Raw genomic sequence first — 20,768 nt, 5'->3', positions numbered from 1 at the left:
TCTTTTCTACTTAGCTCCATGTAAAGCAATAAACAGATGCTGGGGTGCAAGCAAACATCATAGCAGACGAAAACGCTCATAAGACTTTTCAAAGATTACTTAAATTGTTAGAAATTACACAGTATCAGGATGTACTCTGGCTTAGAAAGTGGAATAACCTCCCAACCAAGCTTATAAAATATAGTCAACAAAGGCGTTAAGATTTCCAAACATCATATAACCCCGATGTACGGTTTGCAACTGTACACATACAACCCTCATCAGCCTCAGGAAGCATCTCCCTTTCCAAGCCCGACCAACGCACCAGGAACAGACTTCATCGGGAGCTGAACATGTTAAAATCACTCTTCATCGTCTCCTCCATGTTTAAACGAGTAAAAAGGATCAGGAAAATGCGCTAGCTTGACTTCCAGCATCTCATTCCCCGGAATGTTCAACTCCACGCTACCTTCTACCTCTTGTGTAGACGAAGAACCGTCATCTTTCATTTCAACAATCCAACACCATAAATATATATATATATATATATCAGGAAAACAGCAATTAACATTGAGCATAATCAAATTCTCAGCTTATTGCTTTCTACCACAGTGATCGAATAAAAATCCACACTTTAGGAGACACCTCTCAAAGGAACCATTTTTACACACAAAACCAGAAACCAAGTGAAACCCATTACCTAGAGGAATGAAGAAAGAGGAACGAGGCGAGCCAGAAAGAGAGAACAGAGAGAAAGCTTCCTCCTCCGTCAACGGATTCGTCACCCTGTCGACCAAATTGGCGATCTTCGCGGCCGTGCTCTGATGAGGCGGGACCCAGAAGGATGAGCCTGGGGCGAAAGGGAGCCAATCAGGAGTCGAATTCTGAACGACGATCCTCCGAACGAACTCGTTCAGCTTCTTCAGAACCGCGGCTTCGGCCTCGGCTTTGGACGTCGCTGACGAGGAAGAATCGAGGTCGATCTCGATGACGTGCGGCTTTGAGGAATAGGGACGGCGGCTGAAACAGACGAGGCTTTGCGACGTTGTTCTTAACGCCGGCTCGTTGAAGCGACGGAGGAAGAATCTCCCGTAGGGAATTAGGGTTTTTGACAAGAATCGGGACATTTTTAGAGAGAGAGAGAGGAAGAGAGAGAATCAGCTTTCGACATTTATAGAGAGAGAAAGTAGAGAGACAGGATAGGATGAAAGTCACGTGACTCACGTGTGTGCAACTGAAACGGGTACAAAAAAAAGATATTCGAATTCCTGAGATCCGACCCGGGTTTAGAATTAAAAGAAAACTGTTTAGTTTGGGCTTGATATGGGCCGACTGATCAAGTGAGGAATAGTCTTCTTGGTAGATGCGATTTTACCCAATCCCCTAATATTGATGTCAGTGTCGTATAATCTTTATTTCAAAAATGTGTATGGAACTATGTTCGTGGTGTATACATAGATAGATATGCACGTGAATATGGAGATTGTGAGTCCATATGTGATAACGTGTTTTTTTTTTTGGCTTGACTATGTGATAACGTGTTGCTTGTACTATGCACGTGAATATGGGATTTTATAGTATCAAGTCATATCATATGCCATCATGACCCATGACGAATTGGATATGGTTTTATCTATCATGCCATTGCCGCCATCGTTCTTGGATTAATATAACTAGAATTTGACCACGTAGCCTCGCGGATATTGTTTTTTATTTTATTTATGTAACAAATGATTAAATGTTTGATAAACCAAGTGAAACCAAAAACCAAGTGGTGGTCGAGTTAAATTCACAATTTTTGGAAACTGAGGTTTCATTGGGGCTCTTGCAACTTCACAGTATATTGCAAGTGGTGGCCTCTTTGATGTGTTGTTTTTGTTTCCAGATCTCCGTTCTGTTGTTTTATCTGCTGCTCAACAATCTTGATGTCTATATGTTGACGAGCCAGCTTCCTCTCTGCCAACATATATATGGTTCAAGTATTTTAATCTAGCAACAAAAGTGATATGCGACCTCTACAAAGATGAAAATGTACTAACATTATGATGAGTATTGTTTTACCTTTTCTTAAAAGGTATTTTTAGTGTTCGTTCCTAATATTTTCTTCCAAACGAACATGGTCTCCTCCATTCTTGTCAGATATTCGTCTTTTCCTTTCATATCTTGCTTCCATATTTCAACTTAAAAAATAAACCCAGATCAACACTTGAATGATTCATATACGCATATGTCATATGTGGATATGTCAACTTGAGTTCAGCGCCGGTGTTGAGGACATGCACAAGAAACATTTGCATGGGGCCCAGTTTCTGAGGTGCACATTGATTTTTAATAAAACAAATAGGTTTTTTTATCTATTTAACCAAACATATAACTGATAAAATATATCAAACTAATATGCTTTTATAGAAATTAGTTAATTAAGATAATGTAATATATATAAATAAGAAAATTATTGTTAACTGGTTATTTAGAAATGAACTTTTGCTTCCAATCAAATTTTGTAGAACTATGTAGTATAATTTTACAGTATTAAAACTATTTTTCTAAATTTTGCATGGGCCCCCGAAAATGCCAGGATCGGTTCTGCCTGAGTCTAGCTTACCATTTGCTTATATTTCAAGAATTTAGTATTACCTCGCTGTTTTTCTTGCAATCACCAAGGATCGCTCGATTTCATATACAACTCATCATCATATATATGCAAAAATTTATACTAATAGTAATAAATTCCAAATGTGTTGTATCGAGAAAGGTTACAATGATTGTATGAACAAGAGCAGAGTAACAAAATTCGGCGAGAGTATGTCGGAAAAGTACAAGTCAGCTAGAGTAAAACTAAATAGTGTAAACTCTAGTTTTAGCCGTCAATCTCTATAGTGAAGTCTGAATGTCTTTCTTGATCTTTCATATCATTTTATATAAAAAATATTTTCTTATGTTTGTCCTAAAGTATACTTGACTTAATAAGATGGACTGATTGTTGGGCCGAGTTTAACAGACCGAATCCTGTAGACCGACCCTTTACGCATAGAGCTCTTGAGCCGAACTCTTGGACCAAACTATCTTATTTGACGGAACTTTTAGACGGATGCAATCCATCTCCAACACATATAATTTTAAATATATAATTTCTTTTTTAAGGCCATATATAATTCATCATTCCATGGCAAAGAAAGTCTACTCGCACTGTACAACAGTTTCAGATGAAGATAATTTGCTTTATAGTAAATAATCCAAACTTAAGACCAAAAATAAATTTAATTTGATTTCATACTTGTTCCTCTAAAGTGAAGTAACGAACTTGAGCTTTGCGTGTCTTCTACAATTGGTTTTACACTTTTACTACGCCATTTGGCTTCTTTGGTATATATATTTATATTGATTTTCTCTCTTCAAAATATAACCTCATAGATTTTAGCATTACGTTTTAATTATGGGTAACAGTTGGGTACTCTTTTTCTTTTCTACAATTGTTTAAAATATAACCTCATAGATTTCTCCTTTACTCTTCTTAAAAAATACACTACAAGAAAACAGCGATATTCTGACGGACATTCCGACGGAAAATGAAATCCTCGGAATATATCGAGGAATTTCCGAGGAAATTCCGAGGAAACACAAAATTGGGTTTCCTCGGAATTTCCTCGGAATATACCGACGGGATTCCGAGGAAACTACAGTCCGTCGGAATATTCCGAGGAAATTCCGAGGAAAACTCTGTTCCTCGGAAAAAACCGATGAATTCCGAGGAAATATTATAGCCGTTGGAGAGCCGTTGGGGGATTTTACAAAATTCCGAGGAAATTCCGACGAACTAGTTTTGTCCGTCGGAATTCCGTCGGAATTTCCTCGGTATGTCGGCAGGATTTAAACTATAAATACAAGCACTCCTCTTCCTCTTCATTCACTTCATATCTTCATCCTCCCTCTTACTCTATTTACACACGAATTTGATTCATAAAAAATATGTCTTCTTCAAATTATTTTCGTTCTTGGATCGATCGACCTCATTTGGATCCGAACACGAGATTGCTTACGGAAGAATACCAACGAGGTATAACTGAATTCATGGGGTTAGTTCACCGACAACCGGAAGCAAAAACAGGTATGTTAAGATGTCCTTGCTCTAATTGTAAAAATAGAAAGGTTATTAAAGAGTGGGATGTTTGGACTCATCTATATTTGAGTGGGTTTACACGAAGTTACAAAATTTGGTATCATCATGGGGAAACTGATTATGAACATGGTAGTACTAGTGAACCTCAGCCAGCGGTTAGATTAGAAGAACCAATTAGAACGGATGTAGATTATGGTGTAGGTACTGAGCAGATGGTAAATGATCATTTTAGAGGGGAAGATTTATCCAATGCAGAAGCTAGGAGATTTTATGATATGTTGGATGCTGGAAAGCAACCATTGTACGAAGGTTGCAGAGATGGTCATTCAGCTTTATCATCTGCTACAAGATTGATGGGCATTAAAACAGATTATAATTTGGCTGAAGACTGTGTGGATGCGATTGCTGATTTTGTAAAAGGTATTCTACCCGAGGATAATGTAGCTCCTGGTTCATACTACGAGGTTCAGAAACTCGTAGCTGGTCTTGGTTTATCGTATCAGGTAATAGATGTATGCAGCGACAACTGCATGATTTATTGGAGGGTGGATGAACAGCGGGTTACATGCAAATTTTGTGGAAAGCCTCGTTATAAAGATACAATTGGAAGAGTTCCAGTGCCATATAAAAGGATGTGGTATTTACCTTTGACGGAAAGGTTGCAGAGGTTGTATCTGTCTGAACGCACAGCGCAACCAATGAGATGGCATGCGGAGCACTCAACAGATGGTGAGATCAGACATCCTTCAGATGCAAAAGCGTGGAAGCATTTCCAATCAAAGTATCCCGACTTTGCGTATGAGAGAAGAAATGTCTACCTTGGATTATGTACTGATGGTTTCAGTCCGTTTGGCAAGAGTGGAAGACAGTATTCTCTATGGCCCGTCATTCTTACACCATACAACCTCCCCCCAAACTTGTGCTTGCGACGAGAGTTTTTGTTTCTCTCGATTCTCGTTCCCAGACCAGAGCATCCTAAGAGATCACTTGATGTGTTTCTTCAGCCACTAATATATGAGTTGCAACAACTATGGGCTCAAGGTGCTGAAACATACGATGTTTCGTGTAAAGAAAACTTTCAAATGCGGGCAGTACTAATGTGGACAATAAGTGATTTTCTAGCATATGGTATGTTGTCTGGATGGACAACGCATGGAAGGCTATCATGTCCATATTGTCAAGATAACACTGATGCTTTCCAACTAAAGCACGGAAGGAAAACGTGTTGGTTTGACTGTCACAGGAGATTCCTACCACCTGATCATCCATATCGTAGGAGTAGGAATTTGTTTACGAAGAACAAGAGGGTGTTTGACAGTCCACCTCCGGAAATTTGTGGGAAAGATTTGAAGATACAACTAAGAGATTTTGGTGCAGAAAGGACGCCAGAAGTCGGTGGACATGAGCGTTTTCCGGTAGATGCTGTTGGAGAACTACATAACTGGCACAAAAAAAGTATTTTCTGGGATCTGCCATACTGGGAGGATCATCTGCTAAGGCATAATTTAGATGTCATGCATATTGAGAAGAACTTTTTTGACAATCTCATGAACACGATCCTTAATGTTCAAGGTAAAACAAAGGATAATTTGAAGTCAAGACTGGATTTAGTCGATATATGTGCTCGTTCAGAACTTCATGTTGATGAGAATGGTAGGGCTCCTTTTCCCATATACCGACTTGATGCAGCGGGAAAAGATGCGTTCTTTGATTGGATTTCAAACGATGTGGAATTTCCAGACGGTTACGCATCAAATTTGCGTAACTGTATCGACAGAAAGGAAGGAAAGTTTACTGGCTTGAAAAGCCACGATTGCCATGTAATGATGCAGCGCCTCCTTCCGTTCGCCTTCAAGGAAATATTACCACGAAATGTTCATGAAGCAATTGCAGGGATAAGTGGTTTCTTCCGCGATTTATGCACGAGATCAGTGACTCTTGAAGGTATTGAAAATTTGAAGACTAACATAGCCGTGATTCAGTGCAACCTTGAGAAGATATTTCCTCCCTCATTTTTTGATGTTATGGAGCATCTTGTTATTCACCTGGCAAGAGAATTGGAACTTGGTGGTCCTGTGCAGTATAGATGGATGTATCTGTATGAGCGGTATATGTTCCATTTGAAGAAGATGGTGAAAAATTTAAGTAGGGTGGAAGGTTCTATAGTCGCACAGATGATCAATGAAGAAACTTCAAACTTTGCCGAGTACTACTTTCCAGCAGAAGTTCAGACCAAAAACAGAAGACCTGCTCGGCATGATGATAGAGGCGAACGGGCAACATATCATGTTACGGTTCCAGACATTTTCACAGACGTTGGACGACTTAGCGGAAAACCAAAGGACCGTCGACTTACTGAGCAGGAGCGCAGTCATTTGCAAACATATTTGCTCACCAACTGCGAAGACGTTCTTCAATATGAGAGGTAAAGAAATGAGCTTACAAATTTTTATTTTAACAAGTTGAAATTTAAATCTTAATTAATTACATTAATCGAGTTGTGATAAAAAAAACGAAATTGAAAAAAATTCTCAATCCCTAAATCATCTCAATTGTGTTCCAAACTCGTTGATCATAGACAATTGTGTTCTATTCCGTGTTTAAACATCTGTTTCATGCATATTTGATCAAGGAATCAACAAGGAAATAAGAAATTCACAAAACCCAAATATTGCTCAAGAACACGATTTCAGAATGTGGAGATTCGCGGAGTATACCTGTCTTAGGGCGAAGACGAGTGTAGGAATCAGGTAGAGCTCGAAAAATCAAGTGGAATAGAGCCCAAAATTGTTCAAATCGGATGATTATAGAGAGAGAAAGGGGGGGGGGCGAATTATAGGGGAAATCGGAGGGGATGAGAGTTCTAAGGTTTAGATCCAAAAAAGGTAGGGTTTTGCCTTATAATTCTGTTTTCCGAACACGCATCGATCGATGCGTTTTGTTTCTATAACGCATCGATCGATCACATTCTTACGGCCCGGGCCATCTTGGTAATCGATCGATGCGTTTTTGTTCTATAACGCATCGATCGATGCGTTTTTAAAAAAACATACAAGATTTTCCGAGGAAATTCCGAGGAACAATTCAGATTGTCGATCGATCGATGGGATACTCTCATCGATCGATCACAATCTAACGGCCCGGTCCATCCTTGTAATCGATCGATGCGTTTGTGTTCTATAATGCATCGATCGATGCATTTTTAAAAAAACATACAAGATTTTCCGACCAAATGCCGAGGAACAATTCAGATTGTCGATAGATCGATGGGTTACTCTCATCGATCGATCACAATCTTACGGCCCCGTAAATCCTAGTAATCGATCGATGCGTTTTTGTTCTATAACGCATCGATCGATGCGTTTTTAAAAAAACATACAAGATTTTCCGAGGAAATTCCGAGGAACAATTCAGATTGTCGATCGATCGATGGGATACTCTCATCGATCGATCACAATCTAACGGCCCGGTCCATCCTTGTAATCGATCGATGCGTTTGTGTTCTATAATGCATCGATCGATGCATTTTTAAAAAAACATACAAGATTTTCCGACGAAATGCCGAGGAACAATTCAGATTGTCGATAGATCGATGGGTTACTCTCATCGATCGATCACAATCTTACGGCCCCGTAAATCCTAGTAATCGATCGATGCGTTTTTGTTCTATAACGCATCGATCGATGCATTTTTAAAAAAACATACAAGATTTTCCGATGAAATTCCGAGGAACAATTCAGATTGTCGATAGATCGATGGGTTAATCTCATCGATCGATCACAATCTTACGGCCCGGTCCATCCTAGTAATCGATCGATGCGTTTTTGTTCTTTAACGCATCGATCGATGCATTTTTAAAAAACATACAAGATTTTCCGAGGAAATTCCGAGGAACAATTCAGATTGTCGATAGATCGATGGGATACTCTCATCGATCGATCACAATCTTACGGCCCGGGCCATCTTAGTAATCGATCGATTTGTTTTTGTTCAAAAACGCATCGATCGATGCGTTGTTTTTAAAAAAATTACGTTTTGAAACCCCAAACACTAGTTCGTCGGAATTTCCTCGGAATATTCCGAGGAAATTTCGAGGAAGAAGAGGGTTTCCTCGGAGTTCCCTCGGAATAATCCGACGAAATTCCGAGGAAATAGGGTTTTTAAACCGAAAACAACGTTTTGCCGTTTGAATAACACCTATATAACCCTTATTAAGTGTCTTACGTTCATTATGAAGTCAAAAATTTGTTCCTTACCGTATAATTAACACTTTTCCGATTGTATGAACGAAATCTCGCAACATAAGAGAAACACTTATACCTTTTAACGAACGGTAAAGGGAATACTTTCAATTAGTTTTGAAATTTGTTATTTCATGGTTTATGCTCATGTATACAAAGAATCCTCAATGGTATGCATTACAATTGTATAAGAAATGAAATACGGCAAAAAAAATTGATGTTTTGAAACCCCAAACACTAGTTCCTCGGTATTTCCTCGGAATATTCCGAAGAAATTCCGACGGATATTTTACTATCCCTCGGAATTTCCTCGGAATATTTTCATTTTACCGGGCAAATATTTCGCGAAAATTGAAATTAGAATTCCGACGGAATTCCGACGGAATTCCGACGGATAATGTCCGTCGGACCCTAGGTTTTATAACCACGAGCCTCTTCTTCTTCCCCATTTCTCTCTTCTTCCTCTGTGCCTCCTCTCCCTCCTCTCCGGCGAAAACCCCCTTCTCTCCGACGATATCTCCGGCGATCTCCCTCTTCTCTTACACAAATCATGTAAGGACCCTATCCCACTCTCTTAGGTTCTATTTGTTAGGTTTTTGTGTAGTTTTGATAGATTTTTGTTAGGGTGATTGGTTAGGATTGTGATTTGGTTGTATAATAGGTTTAGAATTGTGATTTGGTTGAATAATTTGTTTTGTTGAATTGATTTAGAATTTTTTATAATTTTTTTATTTTTTGTATTTATAAAATCGATTTTTGTATATAAAATCGATTTTTGTATTTTACAAAACGATTTTTCTATATAAATTCGATTTTTTGGATTTTACAAAAAAAAATTCTATATAAATTCGATTTTTTGGATTTTACAAAACATTTTAAATATCTATAAAACTTTTTTGTGATTAAATACTATTATTTGAGATTTAAAAATATTTTTCATATATATATATATTATTAAAACTATTTTTTGTAATTATTAAACAATTTTTATTTATTAAAACTATTTTTGTTTATTAGAACTATTTTTATATATTTATTAAAAAAATTTAATATATATAAATCTTTTTCTGTGATTAAATTATTTGGGATTTTTTTTTAATAAAAAAAATTAATTTATATATTTCTGTATTTATTAAATATATTTTTTTTAATTTACAGGTCTCATGATGATCAGACCCGGCCTCGACAGCGTCGTGGTCGTGGTGGTACGGGGAGCCAGTCTCGGGATTCCAGCCATTTTCAGGATTCCCCTTCGCCCCACAGCTCCAACCATACATCTCCCTCTGCTGCACCCGCTCATGCTCCTCTCGCTCCCGCTGCTGCATCCGCTCCTGTTCCTCCGGGTCCTCCGGGAGTGATGAGGGTTGCGGAGTTGGTTCAACAGCCCGGTCGTGACCATCTTCCGTATCTCACTCCGTATCCACATGGACGGGGTCAAACATGGTAATTAAACATTTTTTTTCTTTAAATTTGGATTCATTATTAACCGTTTGTTCTTTTAATAAGGTTCAACCGATCCGGGAACGGGATCAGCGCATGGATCAACCGTATGATGTACTCGGCCCTCGACAGTGGACATCCGACTTTCACTCACTTCCCAACCGACAAGCAGGTTCTGTGGTTTCGTCAGTTTGCGGTAAGTATTCTAATTTTTTACTTATATTTTTAATCTTTAATATAAATTTTCTACTAATTGTGTTTTTTTTCAGCAAGAGTTCAACTGGAATTCCGATGAGACGCTCTTTATCTATCACCACTTCGTCCATAAAGTAATGGACAACTATGGGAAGCAGATCCACGAGTGGAAGAAGAAGTGGGAAATCAATAAGGTTCGATTTAATTTATTAAACAATTTTTTAATTTATTAAACTATTTTTTAATTTATTAAACTTTTTCTTTTTTTTTAATTAAAAGGTCCCAAAGTCGATGAACGATACGGTCTGGAAGGAGTTGTGTGCGCATTGGGATAAGGAGGAGACGAAAGAAACTTCTTCCACCAACTCCACCAACCGCAGGAGCGACCGTAAAGGGAAGGGCATCTACAAGCATAACTTGGGTGCTCAATCTATTGCCACTCTCGGAGATCGCATGGTAAGTTCAACCGCTTTTTCTTCAATTATTTGAGTTTCAGAATTTAAATTTATTGTGCATTTCTTCTAATTTCTAATGTTTCTTTAATTTTATGTTTTTTTTCAAGGCGGAAGAAAATGATGGCGAGCCGGTCGATGATCTCGCCCTAATGAGGAGGGCGTATACCAACAAGAAGACCGGCCAGATTGATGACGGTCTTGTGAGGGACGTGGTCGACCTGGTCCAAACTCAGGTGGTAGACGAAGTGTCTCAGCTTCAAACCGAGGATGACGCTTCGACGGCTTCGACCAACTTGTCCCGGTTTCGAATCAACGAAATCGTTGAATCCGTAAGTTCTTTTTTTTTAAAGTTCAATTCATTTATTTCTTGGTTTAAATTTCTAAATTTGGCTTTTTTCTATTCAGTCGGTTCCAAAGAAGAAGGGACGTTTGTTCGGTTTGGGTCGTCGCACCCGGTCGGTTCCTCCTTCTTCTGCACCACCGCCCTTTGTTGATCCAGAAGTACTTACGGCTCAGTTGAAGGACAAAGATGATCGAATATCTTTGTTGGAGACCCAGATGGCGGCTCAACAGGCGGGCTATGAGGCACAGAGGAGGCTGAACCAGCAAATGATGGAGATGATGCAGAGGATGTACCCGAACGAGGTGTTCCCGGACGTGCCAGACCCGTAGTTTTTTTTTCCCCAATCTCGGAATGTTTTATTTTTATTTGTGAAACTTTGAATATTAATTAGTATGATTTCAATTTTACTTTTAATTTCATATTTTCGAATTTAAATTTCAGAAATTTTATTTTTTCAAAAAAATTAATATTTTTTACATTTCGAGGAAATTAATTATATTTTTCACTACATCGATCGATGCGTTTTTGAACAAAAACGCATCGATCGATCCGTTTTTTTTAAAAAATATAGCGAGGGACATTTCCCTCGGAATTTTCCGAGGGACAACTCCCTCGGAAAATTCCGAGGAACGGATCCCTCGGAATATACCGAGGGAACAGTTCCTCGGAATAAACCGAGGAAAAAGTCCGTCGGTATACTCCTATCGATCGATGTATATATGTCCAAACACGCATCGATCGATGAACTTCCGAGGAATTATCCCGACAAAGTTCTACCTCGGTATATTCCGAGGACTTTTCCGACAAACAAGGGATCCTCGGAATTTCCTCGGAAATTTATTTCCTCGGAATTCCGTCGGAAAATTCCGAGGGATTTCAGAGGAAAAAAGAAATTCCGAGGAATTATTTCCGACGACGTATTTCGTCGGAATTGCGTCGGAATAACGATATTCCGACGAAATTCCGACGATTTTTTCCCTCAGAATCCTTGATGTTTTCTTGTAGTGATAGGTTATTGAAATCTCGATTTCTCAAAATATTTTTAAATATTTTGTTACTTTTCTATAAGTATTAAAATTTCAAATGATTGCGGATGTGTCAGAGACATTTTTTGTAACTATATACAAAATCAAAATGTCATGATGTCGCGTAGTATTTAATTATATGAATTTCGGTGACAAACTATATGTCATTTTCTATTATTTACTAAAACTGTAATTATATAAATATAATAGAGTTATTTCAAAATTATATACAAATTCCAAATCTCATATATTGATGTAAATTTCTATAAATCTCGATACAAAAGCAATAAGAATTTTCTAAATTTGCATAAAGACATCGAAATCTATAACTATAAAGTTGAAGTATCTGTCTTTTTAGGCTGTCTGCGTCACTCTGGAGGGGGGATAGGGAATGGGGAGCTTTGTTGCCACGTGTCGACTCGGTAGGTGGTCAGTGTATCTCACACGTTATTCTTTAACCTGCGCGTGATTTTTTTTATGTTGCTTTATGTCCGTTTGTTAAGTAAGTGAATTTCACGCGTGATAAAGATGTGAATTGGCTTTGGGCTTCGTTTGTGATGTGGGTTTAATGTGTGTTTTAAAGATAGTCCAATTTAAGCCCAGATGATCAGCGTCGTTTGTAGCCAACGTAAATTTAGGGTTCTTCTGTGTTCTTCTTCTTGCAGGGATTCTTGACCTTCGAGGTTTCACCGACACAACACACTCCCTTTCCTACCCTTAACGTCTCATATATCCTTTAATCCGTAATTTATTTTACGTTTTCCCTTGATTAATCCACTCCTCTTTCATTAAGATTTCGGTGAGCCTTTTCGTTAACTCTGAAACTGCCTTGATCTCCAGCTATATATACCTCACCTTCCTATCATGCAAACTCCAACTCAAAACATTCGATTTCCAAGCAACTGATTCCGATGGCTAATTCATACACTGTTCTTGCTGATTTGAAGGCTGGGGGATGTTCCAACACGGCGGAGGTCCGTCTCTTGAGGTTCTGGGAGGCGAAAAACATCAACAAAAGGGGACAGCTGATGAGCGTTGAGATGTTATTGGTTGATGAGCATGTAAGTATATTTTGCCACTAATATAATTATCTTCTCGGTTCAATCTCTTGATATTTAGAAAATTATTTAAATTTTATAATCACGTAATAAGTCTTTCATGATTTGTTAACTGTTCTTAATTTTTGCCTTTTCTTCATATGAACAGTCGACGCATATCCAAGGGTCTGTTCCTGCGGCTATACAACTTACGTTTAGGGGTCGTTTAACCGAAGGCTCGGTGTACACCTTAAGTGGGTTCGATGTCATACGCAGCAACCCGAAATTCAGACTTTCTACGAGGATAATTGTGACAGACTTTCCATTCGTTTCAATGAGGAGACTGCTTTTGAAAAGTTAGCAACCACTACGAGGATAATTCTGACCGAACATTTCCGCTTCCGACCATATAAACAGATACTTGAGCTCGCAAACACCGGGAAACAACTTCCGTGTATTAATTCAGATTTTTTTTCAGTGTTTGCTTTCTCATATAACGATTAATGTTGGGTACATACGATGATATGTTAGACGTTATGGGTGACCTTCGTGCAATAAGGAGCACAATAACGGACCGTCTACCTGGGGCACAGCGTGTTATGCTAACTTTACGCCTGGAGGGGTACGCTCGGTTCTCTGATATCTGTTTCTTATGATTGATGCTTACTTTTATTAGTTTAACATTCAATTTTCTTTTCGATTGATTGGTTTTACCTAAGATCAGTTTCAACAGGTTTCTCTTTGCTAAGGTTTGGAGATTTTCCAACTTCGTAATTTCCATTTGTCATGGTACTATATGCTTTAGTCATTTGCAATGGTCTAAGATGTTTGATTATATTAATTAATGAGCAAAATTTAACAGTCAAATAAATCTGTTTTCCCAAAGCCTTGGTGTCCATATACATATTAAAATTTGGTGAATGATGTCGGAACGAAGTCAGTATTGTAAATGAAGAGCAAGGGTTGTACAGCCCTCCCGTGGAGGGCAAAAACTCGAAAATGTTTAAATCTTCTAACGGACACGAGAGACCCAACAGGTCTCCACGTCAGATATTGTGTCTACAGTGAGCTACATCCATGAGATTCTTTTTCAAGTAAATGTTTCCTGGTTTTAAGTATTCTGTGGTCTATATGTTAGGTGCTCACTGCTCACGTTTCTCCCTGTCTCTAAACATGTTTTTAAATGGCAGACTTGTGCAGGAGCTGAATTACTTACAAATGGTATGTTATGGTTCATTATTTACCCTTTTATCACATCCAAAGATTTCAGTTTCGATTTTCTAAAGTTTTAACCCAAGAAACTGTCACACAATTTGTAAGTTGTCTCTGAAATGCTTAAATCTGACCAAACATATATATATGTATTGTAGTTCATTGTGATTAAGCACTCATTTAACACTTTTTTCCTCCTCGGTAAAACTTTCTTAAGCTCCCTGGTGAGTTTGTATGCATAGACAACAGTAAAACATGGTGATAATTACAGTAATGATGACTTTGATGATGGTATCTTTGTATCTCTTGAATTGTTCATGCTTGAATCCCCTTCCGCTAACAGTCATTATTCTATATACCCTTCTTTACATGATTCTATGAACATATTAGTATAACAGGTGTGGTATATGTTTGTGCAGGTGGCCATTCCCCTTCTTTGATTCGTCACCACCTTGTGCCCATTTGTGGTATGCTACACAGCCTCACCGCTCTACCTTTTATTTCGGTTATTATGCAACAAAAAATAATATAATAAAATTCAACTTCTGGTAATCCAAAAGTTTGCATTCGGTTCTGTAAGTATAGACAATGGAAATGATTATTGATCTTGAATGGACTTGAGAATCCATGGTAGTATGTAGTCTTAATTGACTTCGCAGGTATTCTGCTGTTAGGTTGATGATGCATGTACATTGCTTTGGAATTTTTTCATTGATCGTGAAGTTGAAGTACATGTTAATGTTTCTCAGAAGAACCATAGTTATAAATAACATATATACTCAGAATGTTTATAGTACACAATACAAAAGAAAAATGTTACAAATCTTTTCGTTGATTTTGAAATGTTAAAATGGCAAAACCATTCTGAGAAATGCACTTTTCAATTATTTTACGAATTTTGATTGATCCACATTCCTCTAGCAATGCAGATAGAAGCTTCATAAGGAAAACCGAAACAACTCTCTCTGACTCTTGCAAGTTGATGCCAGACTAATATCGTTGTTTGGTGAAACTCTAAATTATGTTTTATACATAAGATATGAACATGTGTTCATTGTGGGATACAGTTAAGATAACTTGACCTGAATAGCATTGAGAGTATGTGACCTCCAGTTTCCGGCATCATGGTTCTTTTGCGTTGTTGTCTTTAAATACATTTGTGCAGATTGCAGAGTCACTGCCTCAAATCTGCTTCTTATTTGGTTTTACGGGGGAATAGATGATGGAGCTCATTGATGCATTTCCAAAACCTCTACATGTATGTAAAAGTCGTTTCAAGAAAAAAAGAACTCTCCCAGGCGACTTTCTCGAGGCAGTATTGGTAGAGCTGGTTTGACTTTCCCACGGTTTTAATCTTTCTGGTTTATTGCCTTTCTAATCATGGTTACTAAACAGACTTTTGTCTGACCCCCTTACCAACCCGGTTACGTTTCCCCTTTTAGAAAGTTTTCAAATCTCAAAACCACCTCTGCTCCATCCTCGGCGAACTTCGGCGGCGGAGGCCGTGTAGGCTTTTCCTCTGGATCTCAAAACACTCGTGAGATGGAAAAGAAGCTTCTGAGACGTAATTTCATAGTTCCATACCACAGAACCTTTTGAAGAAAGGGTAGAGTCGACAGTTACTCCTCTACCAAAAGCCTCCACGAGTCATCGTTTCAGGATTCTCCGGTTCGCTCGTCTACAATCAGCATACACAGCACTTACGACTCGGCATATTCAAAGTCACTCCCAGTTTCTACGGTCTAACACAAAAGCTCCACAAGAATTACATAAATACTCTGCTCCTTGAGTATTTCAGCAAGATGACAACAAGATATACGGCAGCAGAAAAGGGTAAATCCCTTGCTAGTAACCCTCCAGCTCTGGGACCGCCACGACTCCGCATGCGAGCTCCCGACTTTGATCCTACACACCTAATCAAGGAGAACTCTCTGACCTTGGTGGGACGATTGACAAATACAAGGGAACAAAGGATGAGTGCTGTTCTACCTTACCTTGCGAGAAAATGGATCTTGGACGCTTCTTCAGGCTCGGACCTAGGAAATGGCTGCTTCCAGTTCCGTTTCAACAGAGAGGAAGACTTAAGAGACACCCTCCACAACAGACCCTATCAATATGGCAGGTGGATGATTATAATCCAAAGATGGGAGCCGGTTATCTCGCAAACGTTTCCTTCCCAGATCCCTTTCTGGATCTCGCTTAGAGGCATTCCTCTTCACTACTGGCACGAAAAGGTGGTGCGCAACATAGGGCTCGAACTAGGAGAACTGGAGACGTACGAAGTAACCAAAACTTTAGCTCGGGTTCGAGTGATAGTAGATGGCCTCAAACCATTGATAATGGAGGCAACGATGGATTACGATTCAGGAGAGGAAAGCATTATCTCATTGGAATATGAAAACTTAGGTAACCATTGTACTAACTGCTACCGTCTCTCTCATCTACAATCCCAATGTCCAGAGAGAACCACTATTGTTCCCCCCCAAACAGAGGATTTTGTCTCAGAGCAACTAAAGGACAAAAGATCATCTACACCCCCTCAGCCAAAAGCTAGAGAAACAAGAGAACCAGTTCAGCGTCACACCAAGCCGTTCCAACAACGCTTGGACCGACACGGGCGAGCCTTTGGTAATAGAATTTCCTCTACTACTTTGCACCCCCCGGGACCGCGCAACAAGCTAGCACCAAGTTCATTCTACCAGAATAATCCCCGCACTACACAAAGGCAGAAAGATAGCAACCCCTATAACTACTCCTCCTCTCCATACACGAGGCGTCGACATAACAACCAGGAAGATAGACATGGAGATGGAAGTAGCAGAGAAAGCAAGCGCAGATCCCCTGTTCTCCAGTGGAAAGCTAAATCACCATTACTTGAACAGGAAGTTACCCCCCCCCCCCCAAGTGCCCCTTTTCAGCCTCCAAGACAATCAGTTGGGCGTAACTTGGAAGCTGTAGATTTCCCACCTAGTCATGAGCAACCTACAATAGAAGAGGTGATGGAAGATATTAGAGAGGCTACTCTGCAATACATAAACTGCCCTGACCCTATGGAAAGTGCAGCAAGAAAGCAACGGGTTCTGCAGAGTGAGATGAATGGAGATGTAGAAGAAGCAGCTACAAGAATCCTTCAAGCTTCAACATCTTCAGGAATGGCTGATCTGAGACATTACTAATAGCAGATACCTCAATTGCAGTAGCTCAGGTAGACACATCAGCTGATAACTCAGCCAGGCCAGCAAGGAAACGCGGGCGCCTTCCTAAGCCTAGTGAAAGGAGAGCTACTGTTAGGGTAAGCCCAAAAACCTACTCCGGCATGGGCTCAAAGAAGAGAAACTTAGCTCGACTTCAAGGATCACCGGGGGTAACCTCACGAGGTGGAACCTCACGTGCTGGAACAAGACGGACTACTCAACAAGCCGTATCAGCCGCATCAGCCACTACACCACCAATAGTGTTGATACCGGCAAGCTCGAGGAAAAAGACGGATTTTCCTCGGCTAACTCCCGATCTTCCTTAGCAATGTTGAGCTGGAACTGCCGTGGGTTGGGGAACCCCACGACAGTCTAGCATATTAGGGAGCTGCGACGCCAAGCATCCCTAGATATCATTTTCCTCATGGAGACCAAGAATCCTAATTCATTTGTGCTTAAAGAACTTGAGTTCATGGATACGGATCAACACTTTTTAGTTCCCTCGGAGAGACCTAACAGTGGAGGACTCGCCTTTTATTGGAGACAAGATATCGACCTTCGTGTTTAATCTTCTTCAAAGAATGTAATAGACACTATTATTACTCATAAAGGAGGTACTGTCTTTGTTACCTTTGTGTATGGAGAACCGGAAGTACCGCATAGAAGTATCATATGGAACTATCTGATTGAACTATCACTCCTACGAAACGAGGCATGGCTTCTAACCGGTGACTTCAACGAAATTGTCGACAATAGTGAGAAATCAGGGGGACCGGAAAGGGCAGAAGGTACTTTTGGAGCCTTCCGAAACATGCTCGCTAGCTGTGATTTGTTCGACCTCAAACACTCGGGTAACAGCTTGTCGTGGAGAGGCAAACGACGAAACTATATGGTTTACTGCAGACTGGATAGATCAGTGGTTAATCCGGCCTAGTCTGATAGATTCCCGACTGGACGATGTCAATATCTCAACTTTGAGAGCTCGGATCATAGACCGTTGATCACCGATTTCGACTCAGCAAAACGACTCAAAGGGCGTCTCTTCCGGTATGATCGGAGACTTCGAGACAACATTGATGTGAGGAACTTAATCACCGAGATTTGGAACTCCAATACAGCAGCCTCGGTGGACACCCGACTGGCTATGTGCCGAAGAGCTATCTCAGATTGGTCTCGCGAACAATATTTCAATAGCAAGGAGGAGATTAGCAAGCTAAAACAAGAGCTGGAAACAGAATTGACTAACCCGCAAGGTGATGAGAATCTCATTGCTTCCCTCAACGTGAAGCTAAGAATGGCCTACAAAGCAGAGGAAGATTTTTGGCGACAGCTGAGCAGAGTTATGTGGCTATCATTAGGGGACAAGAATTCGAGCTACTTCCACGCTATAGCTAAAGGACGACAAGCTCGAAACCGTATGACGGTAATAGAAGATCAAGATGGTACAGCATACTATGAAGAAGATCAAATTGCTAGCCAGATTAGCCTCTACTTCTCTGATATTTACTCATCCGTCATTACAAGCGAAATTTCTACTGAGTCGAGAGCAATTGTTGCATCGGCCATCACTCCATGCATATCTGCCTCAACAAATGATAGAATCACATCGATACCTGAGGGACCTGAGATCAAAAACACCCTGTTCCTCGTTCATTCGGATAAAGCACCAGGCCCGGATGACTTCTCAGCCAGCTTCTTCCACTCCAACTGGAGCACAATCGGACCTGCCTTGATTTTGGAGATACAAAGTTTTTTCAGAACCGGATATATGTCGCCTGCTTCAAACTCTACGCATGTTCGGTTGATACCTAAAGTCACAGGGGCTAAATTGGTGTCCGAGTACCACCCAATAGCCCTGTGTAACGTCTCGTACAAGATCATCACAAAGATTCTCTCTCTCAGACTCAAGCCTATACTCCAAGATATCATCTCAGAGACACAGTCGGCATTCGTACCCGGGAGAGCTATATCCGACAATATACTCATCACCCATGAGATCCTCCATACACGTAAGACATCGGAGGCGGAAATTCATTGCTCTATGGCAGTAAAGACTGATATGAGTAAAGCCTACGACAGACTTGAATGGCACTTCATTGAAACAGTCCTAGAAAGGTTTGGGTTCGCAAGCACCTTTGTGAACTTGATTATGCAGTGTGTGAGTTCCGTCTCGTACTCTTTCCTTGTCAATGATTCAGTACATGAAAATGTGATCCCATCACGTGGAATCCGGCAAGGAGGCCCTCTATCTCCATATATATTCATTTTATGTGGAGAGGTACTGTCCGGACTGTGCAGGTGAGCTCAAGGCAGTGGACACCTCTCGGGTCTGAAAGTGGCCACTTTGGCTCCGCAATTGAACCATCTTTTATTCGCTGATGACACCATGTTTTTCATGGACACGGAAGAGCAGAGCTGCGCCTCATTGATGAAGATTCTACAACAGTATAAAACATCCTCCGGTCAGCTAATCAACACTGATAAATCTTCGATCTCCTTCTCAGCAAAGACCCCGCAGGTAATACGGGAACGTGTTAAATCACACCTCGAGATTTCACAAGAAGGCGGAGTAGGAAAATACTTAGGACTCCCGGAACATTTCGGCCGACGAAAGAAAGATCTGTTCACAAGTATAGTGGACCGGATCAAGATCAAAGGCGCGAGTTGGGCATCTAAACACCTCTCGAGTGCGGGTAAACTTATCATGTTAAAGGCGGTACTCAATGCAATGCTGTCCTTTGCCATGACTTGCTTTCTCCTACCAGTAAGCTTGTGTACTCGAATTCAGTCCGCTCTTACGAGATTCTGGTGGGACTCGTCTCCGGAGAAGAAAAAGATGTGTTGGGTAGCTTGGGATAGAATTACCGCCCCAAAGGCACTGGGAGGTTTAGGAATCAGAGATATCCAAGCCTTTAACAAGGCCCTGCTAGCCAAGCAGGCCTCGAGGATCATCACGAAGCCGGAGTGCTTATTGTCAAGAGTTTTACGAGGCAAATATTGTAGTAAAGCCCCCTTCCTACAAGTAGATGCACCGAAGACTGCCTCACATGAATGGAGAGGGATCCTGGTGGGGAGAGATCTGCTTGTAACCAATCTGAGCATAGCCATTGGAGATGGAGAAACTACACGGGTGTGGAAAGACCCTTGGCTAAGTATGGACAAACCGGTGAGACCAGTTGGCCCTATGCAGGAGCAACACCAAGATCTTTACGTCACAGATCTCCTTTGCAGAGGAACTTTGGAATGGAATCTACCAAAAGTAATGGACATCCTTCCCCAACACGTACCAGAGATATTGCGCATCAAACCGAGTGTCACAGGGACGACTGATTCCTACATGTGGTTGGCTTCCAAATCAGGAGTGTACTCAGCCAAGTCTGGCTATTATGCAGCAACAGCAGCTGAAGCAGATGCAACAGTTGAACACCAGCGGACCTTTAAAGCAATTTGGAATCGAAAGACCTCGCCAAACCTACAGTTGTTCTTATGGAAGGTAGTCCAACAGGCCTTGGCCCTAGGAGAGAACC

The 20,768-nt window shown here is 40.3% G+C and overlaps 1 protein-coding gene across 1 annotated transcript; it reads right to left on the bottom strand.

Moving 5' to 3' along the window:
* Window positions 1–81: 81 nt before the first annotated feature.
* On the bottom strand, window positions 82–1,188 carry LOC106375534. The gene is made up of 2 exons (XM_013815477.3): window positions 680–1,188; window positions 82–481 (listed from the first exon to the last, which is right to left on the bottom strand). The coding sequence occupies exons 1-2, from the start codon at window positions 1,104–1,106 to the stop codon at window positions 342–344; spliced, it is 567 nt and encodes a 188-aa protein (XP_013670931.1). The 5' UTR covers window positions 1,107–1,188; the 3' UTR covers window positions 82–341.
* Window positions 1,189–20,768: the final 19,580 nt, after the last annotated feature.

Source organism: Brassica napus, chromosome C9 (assembly GCF_020379485.1).
Source record: "Brassica napus cultivar Da-Ae chromosome C9, Da-Ae, whole genome shotgun sequence".
Classification (NCBI taxonomy): Eukaryota; Viridiplantae; Streptophyta; class Magnoliopsida; order Brassicales; family Brassicaceae; genus Brassica; species Brassica napus.
The sequence above is the reverse complement of the archived record's forward strand: the minus strand, read 5'-3'. Positions and strand labels throughout refer to the sequence as shown.